The sequence below is a fragment of the Belonocnema kinseyi genome, chromosome 1, assembly GCF_010883055.1.
Source record: "Belonocnema kinseyi isolate 2016_QV_RU_SX_M_011 chromosome 1, B_treatae_v1, whole genome shotgun sequence".
Lineage (NCBI taxonomy): Eukaryota > Metazoa > Arthropoda > Insecta > Hymenoptera > Cynipidae > Belonocnema > Belonocnema kinseyi.
Genome location: NC_046657.1, coordinates 92,250,997 through 92,258,337, shown reverse-complemented (window position 1 = coordinate 92,258,337; position 7,341 = coordinate 92,250,997). Strand labels below are relative to the sequence as shown.

General features: G+C 36.4%; 1 protein-coding gene across 4 annotated transcripts in view; it reads right to left on the bottom strand.

Moving 5' to 3' along the window:
• LOC117183066 (potassium voltage-gated channel protein Shab) overlaps nt 1–7,341 on the bottom strand; it is a 164,409-nt gene that overhangs the window by 19,617 nt on the left and 137,451 nt on the right. For 3 of the 4 annotated variants that reach the window (XR_004468342.1, XM_033376223.1, XM_033376229.1), the window contains one exon: nt 3,368–3,769. Coding sequence is in view for 3 of the 4 variants with exons in the window: in XM_033376223.1 (XP_033232114.1) it covers nt 3,368–3,769 (402 nt within the window). In the remaining variant the exon portion in view is untranslated. The remainder of the gene's footprint in view (nt 1–3,367; nt 3,770–7,341) is intronic. The other variant, XM_033376232.1, reaches the window with a different exon arrangement.

Sequence of the window (7,341 nt, the reverse complement as noted above, 5' to 3'; positions counted from 1 at the left end):
TCGCATCGTAGCAGTCTAGCAAGTCGTGATTCAGTCGCTCCGTCCAACCAAACGTCACGAGATCCCGCCGATCCATCGCATTGAATCCATTTTCATTGGCTCTCCCAGCTCTAAATTGGTCGGCATTGTTGGCCGACCCATTGTCGGGAGCTCTGCGCGTTCTGTTGTTTTGAACCGCACTTACTACAACTATGTTTGGTGTTGTCATTGTTGTTCCCACGAGAAGCTAGGGAAAGGGGTTCGTCCATCCTTGTAGAGCCCCGCATGCAAGGATAAGGCTGCTCACTCTGAGAGGTCGCCTGGTATGCCAGAGTCACCGTTCTAGACACCTCACCCAGGTGCCATTCAGCTTTCGGCACGGTTTTCACACCTCCGCTTGGAAATTAATTCCTTCGGGACCACCCCTGGACAATTGTCCGCGACTGCCTATTTATTTTTGTAACCATACTCAGCAGAAGCCCTTGGTACAGGGACTTGGTACTCACTCCTGACAGCCCGCATTAAGAAAGCACAAGAGAAAAACTTTCGTGAACAGGTCCTCGAAAAGAGGATGCACGGTATCTTACACAGAAATGTGAAGGATCAGTCAATGTCTTGTGAGCTAACCTATGCTTTCCTTAAATCGCCCGGATTGAAGTCTGGTACGGAGGGTTTCATGTTTGCATCCCAAGACGGTGTCATTTCCACCTTAACATATCGTCGCCAAATTTTGAGCCAAGACATTCCTGATGATAGCTGCAGGGCGTGCCATGCACACCCCGAGCATTTGGCTCACAAACTATCTAGTTGTCCAACTCACGTGGGAACGACCTACATTGAAAGGCACAATGCGGCACTAAGAGTGCTTTATTACCATCTCTGTCACTTTAACAGCATTAACCTTAATATCGCTCCTCTAATTGCTCCTAGGGAAATCGAGTCAATTGTCGAGAATGGGAAGTGCCGCATATACTGGAACTTTATATTCTCGACAATTGTTTCTGTTGCTCACTCGAGGCCTGACATGGTTCTTGTTGACTTCGAGAAGCGAACCATGTTCGTTATCGAATTTTCGGCACCAGATTACAAAAACATCATAGCCAAGGAGAATGAAAAGAAAGAGAGGTATCGAGACCTTATAAGGGAATTGCAACGATTGTACCCGGAATTTTGTTAAACTATTCATCCTTATCATCAGCGCTCTTGGAGGTGCCAAGCTTTCACTTGCTAATGGCCTAAAAAGCATCTCTGCGTGTCAACATAACGCTAAAACACTTGCGGGAAAAATGCAGAAGGCGGTAGTCCTTGGGTCGCTCCGTATTCCTAGGGTGCACGAGGCTTTTGCTGGATCGTCGTATTGATTCCTTTACAGACTGTAACCACCTATTTCACGGTGGGAGTGGGTTCAATTTTCTAGATTAGCACCCGCTTCCGGCAATATTCTGCGGTTGTCCGTATGAAAAATTTCTAAATATATAAATTTCGCTCTCGCACGAAACCTATTATGTAAGGACAGATAAAGACCGCACACTGTGCTGCACGTCATGCACACTCAGTGTGTTCACCGTGGATGAACATTTATCACCCACAGCTTGTGCGGACACAGTACTTACGTTCTTGGCGACACATCGTGCTCACGCGTCGTACGGCTGCTGTGCGCACTCACGCATTGTTATCTGGGGAAGGTTACATGTTCTTTGGTACATGCTACTGCAATTGCATACGACTTTTTGCAGAACATTTTCTGATCTTAATCGTAAGTTATAAAGGTCTGACTAGTAATATTTATGAAGTGTAGAATGTAATCTCATTCATGTTCCATTCTTTTGTCGAGTGGAGAACTTTCAATGTCACGAAATAAAATATCCGAAACTTGAGGTTAGTTTATCAGATTGGGTACACTAATCTCAATTTTTGGACAGTTGATTATAATTCGTGTCAGTACAAGGTTCTAAATTTCTAAACATTTTTAAATATAATTTTTGATAATTTATCTTAAGTTACCATAAATTACCTGTCATATTACCATAAATTACCAAAAAATTATAATTTTCCGGAAATTTATAAAGAAAATTTTTATTGATTTTTAGGCAATATATGGAATTTATGAAATCATGACTGTATTTCTATAAATGTATAAAATCATCCATTTGATATTAAAAGTATCGCATGCACTAAGGCGGAGAGAAAGTTTTTCGACTTGTGTAAACTACCATAATATTCTATTATTTGCTACAAAAGTGCCTGATTACTGAAATAAGTGTGTTTAACTTTAATGATCATGGCATTTTTTTTACTTCTCGAAGATTGTCTGTTGGAAAAAAGAGGGGGTAGGGGGTTGATGAAACAGTTTCGTCCAACCTGTTAGAAAAATTATTGGGTCTGGACGCGTCGATATACACACCCAACTCTCCCCAGTGGGCAAAAAATTTGGCGGCGTCTTTACGACATCTTTACGACATCTTATGTCCGTGCTGTTACAATGTCCTTACGATATCGTAAAGACATCGTCAGATCATGCGACATTTTTACGATATCGTAAAGACACCTTAACGACATGGACATAGTATATCGTAAATTTGTCGTAAAGATGTCGTAACGATGTCGGAAGGATGTCGTAAATATGCCCCCAAATTAAACCCCACTGGGTCGGTTTAGTTCCAGTATCGGGGGTTGCCTGCAAATAGCCGTGCAACTAAATTGGGAGAATCGAACTGTAAACAGTCAGGGCCGCCTTAACCATTTCCAATTGAAATAGATAATGTTGCGCAATATGCTCTACTGAGTACTCGCGCAGTGCGGCCCTTCCGAGACGACAATAGCAACCGCTCTCGTCCTGCCCCCCTGAGCAACTACGTGGGCCAGCATTTCTAGGAATGACTAATATTTACTATTAAGAGGTTGTGCACATAATACGTTACATGTTTTTCTTTTGTTTATATTATTGTATCCTTTTTCGCTTCAAGGCAATTTCATTCTCGTCTTTATTTAAATAAAGTAAAAACGTATAACGTAATATGTGCACGACCCCTAAAGTGCGGGTAACACTATTTATTTATTGGGATCTACCAAATCTATTTTTCGATGGCGCTGATTTACCAAAAAATTGCGGCGACCAAACTGAGGTGAACACAGCTCGAAATTCATTGGAAACAAATGCAAAGTAAAGTAAAATTATATAAATGCTTCCATAAGTCGTACGAATATTGATCAATTTTTTCTATACATACATTTGTTCTTAGTCGCGCACAATTTTTTCAAAGTGTGTATGACTTCTGACAGGTATTGTAATTTTAATTGATTTTGTATTGTTTTCAATAAATCTCTGTGGTGGCAGCATAATCGGAAAGGTAGATTAGGTCGCTATAACGGTGAGCAAATACAGTACCTTCAAGCTCGTCTTCGAACAGTGATTTAGGTAACTTGGATAGGCAATTTTTTTCTTCACTGGGATCTGTTGTACAACGTTTTCTAACATTATTATTAGTTCGAAATATCGACTCAATAACTTGTCTAGACAATAGCGGCGAAACAGGATGTTCCAATCGCGTACCATAGACGTTTCGGAATGCGTCGCTGCTAACTGCTTCGTTGTCACACACGGTCGTCACAGATGTATTGTCGCTGATGAGCTTCTCGGTATCAGAGTCACTGGCCTGGCTATAATAGTTATTGCTGCTTTCGGACTTCTTAAGGATAGATTTCGATTTGCGGTTCCGTTCTAAAATTGGGGTTGCCTCGCTTTCTATCGAATCGGCGGACAATGACAGCTTACTTCCAGCCGTTGTTCCTGAAATTTTTACGCTTGAATACTATTGAAATTTTCACAACATTCTCACTACGTGAATTTCAGTATTTCATCAGCTGAAGACTGTGTTTCTACCTCCTTTTAACTCTTAAAGGCGGTAAATTGATTTGGTCTTTTATATCAGGGTTCAATCTTTACTGAATATTATTATCGTTAATTGAAGTTACTCAGGGTAAGAAGTGCACCTAAAGACTCAGTAAAATATTAAAAACTTACTATAAAATTTAATAAAATTTATTTGATTTTTTACTCTATTTAATTACTTTGAAGACAGACTTTTTCATTTAAAATGTTAACTACTTGTTTTCATCATAAATATGTAGTTCAATTCTAAATCAATTTACAGTCATTAAAGTTACTTTTATTGGGTTTATGGAGGTGCAAAGCCTGAAAAAGCGTGAAGATGATGTGGAAGTACCAAAGTAGAATTTGGTCAGGTGCCTAAATTGAGAAAATATTCAATTAATATCTCTTCGATTTAATAACAATCAAAAATTCTCTCAGCATCACTTCATTTAATTTTGTAACGATGGTATCAAATTACTTATGAACCCAGTCGGCACAAAATTTGGAGACGTCTTTACAATATCGTTACGATATCTTTACGACAACTTTCGACATCCCATGTCCATGTCGTTTCGGTGACTTTGCGATGTCGTAAAGACATCTTCAGATCATACGACTTATCAATGTATCGTAAAAACACCTTAACGCCATGGGCATAGGATGTCGTAAAGTTACTGTGAAGATGTCGTAACGATGTCGTAAAGACGTTGCCAAACTTTGTGCCCACTGGGAAAGCTTTGTATAAAGAAAAAATGGATTGTTGAATTGAAGCCTCGACAGATATTACGTGGGATCAACACAAGTTAAATGTGTCCATACAGTTCTATAGTTATTCTTTTTTCTAACAAATTTTATATTCCGTAAAGCCTTTTCAATCACTTCAGTGTCAACAAAAAGTCGAAAATTGAATTTGGCAAGAAATGTCCAAATCAAAATCAATATCAAATCTCAAACTCAGAAGTGTATAATTCCAACTTTAACTTTAGAACTTTTGAATAGAGATAAAAAAGATTGCATTTGCTTAAGTATCGAAAAAAGTTCAAACACTGAATTGGGAAAATTCTGAAAATAATCATTCTCTATTTGATAAATATTATGTTTAATTTTACTATCTCTGGGTTTGATAACACAACCACACAAAAAAAGTTGTCGGATCTGAGTATGAGACACATGTACCCCTATGTATTTTTATCCGCTGAATTCAAATCTACCCTCAGAATTTGTCCAGCGAGTCTAGGTTTAGTCTTAACCTCAATAAAATACCGCAAAACTGGCTAAATAGCTGTTTTTACGTGAACAAAGTTGAAGAAAAAAACCTAAAAACTCAGTCAAAATGTACTCAACCTTATGTATTTTAATGAGCTGAATTCGAATTCAAGATCTAAATTGGGCCAATAGATCTAGATTTGGCCCTAACCTCAAAAACAGCTGAAAATCGCAAATAAATCTGATTTTTCGCTTCCATGAAAAACTTACATATCAAATCTGAGTGAAAATGTACATGTTCTTATGTCTTTTATTGCGATGTATTCAAATTCACAACCTACATCGGCCCAGCAGGTCTAATTTGCCCCTAATACGTCACGGTTCGGCTCTTATCTCAAATAACACTTTGAAATCATACAGATATCGAATTTTGCTTTTATGAAAAAATTTTATTTTTATCTGCTGGTTAGAGCTGTTAAAAGCCACCCAGTGGACACAAAATTTAGCGACGTCTTTACGATATCGTTACGACATCTTTACAACAACTTTACGACATCCTATGTCCATGTCGTTTCGATGTCTTTGCGATGTCGTAAAGACATCGTCAGATTATACGACTTATTTACGATATCGTAAAGACACCTTAACGACATGGATGTAGGATGTCGTGAAGTTATCGTAAAGATGTCCTAACGATGTCGTAAAGACGTCGCCAAAGTTTGTGCCCACTGGGCATGTTAATTTTTTAAATCTTACTTTAAGAATTACCCAGAAACAACGATGTGGACGTACTAAGTTCTGTTTCCTTTGGGGTGCTAGATCAGAGTGAGTCCCCTTTCCTCTCACTATTCAGGGTGTTTGTTTAGAGTGAGTCCGCTTGCCTCTCACTATTCAGAGTTCTAAGGATGTATGTCGTTATATTGTATTTAATCTATTTTCCAAATTCTACTCAAACTTTTATTTTACTAAGGTAAGCCGACCATTACTGGTACAACGTAAACTGCTGCAAAATTCGCCACTTTTTTGTATTTCAAAACTTTCCGCATAACGTTTATACCCTTGTATTATTGAAATATCCTACAGTAATAGGAAAAGTAATGTTTTTGCATATTTTTAATATGTTTAAGTACAAAATTCATAACTTTTTAGCGATTTTATCCAATTCGTTATAAATATTTTAATGTCCCGCATTTGGACCAATTCTTGACGAAGTTGCCTAAACCGGGACAAGTTGTCGCTGACTGTCTCCGTTTCGGACACTTCAACGTGAGTTGCGCAATTGCGTTTCTATTACTGAGACGGTCACTTTTGCCGTGTTTTCAATTAAATTTTGCAGTATGGGTTTAATTTTTCAATGAAAATCAATAAATATGCGTTAAAATTTCATATTAAATATTATAAATATTAACGAGATTAATATGATCTATTTACTTTTTTAAATAAATTATTAAATTAACTTTTCCGTTAAAAGTCTATAATTTCGAATTAAAAATATAAATGTTTTGAAAAAACTCGTCTATTTACATTAAAAATTCAACAATTTGGTTGAATTTTTTTTCTTTCTTGACTGAAAAATCTTTTTTTTATCAATATTTGATCTTTATGTTGAAAATTCGTCTTTTTTATTCTAAAATTTATATTTTTAATTATAAATTTCATCTTTCGTGAACAACAATGCAACTGTGATTGAAAATGAATCTGTTTAGGTTGAGGCTTCAACAGTTTTATTGAAAATTCGTTTTTTTTTATTAATTCAACTGCTTTCAATTAACAAATTGTTGAATTTTAAAATAAAAAAGACGGATTTTCTACAAAAAAGATTAATTCTAATCAAAAAATATAATCGTTGATATTTCAACCAAAATATGTTTTAATTATAAATTAAAAACAATTAAATTAATTAAAAAATTTAATTTATTAAAAAACAAATGACTTGTAACCAAAGCAGATAAATTTTCTACCAAAGGAGATGATTTGTCAACCAATTAAGTTTTTCATTAAAAAAAGAAAAAATATTTCAACCAAAAAGTTGCATTTTTGTTTAAAAATATGAAATTGATAATTAAAAGATAAATTTTCGAACAAAAAAGACGAATTTTCAACAATATAGTTGAAATATTAATTTTACTCATTTTAATTAAGATGAATTCTATTTCAAAATTTACAACCAAACAGTTAAATTTGCAAGTACAGCAAACTCTCGCGCTTAGTCACCCACTTCTCAGCCTTCCTAGAACTACTGGCCCCCACAGTTTCTCAGGGGAGCAGAACGAGAGCGGTTG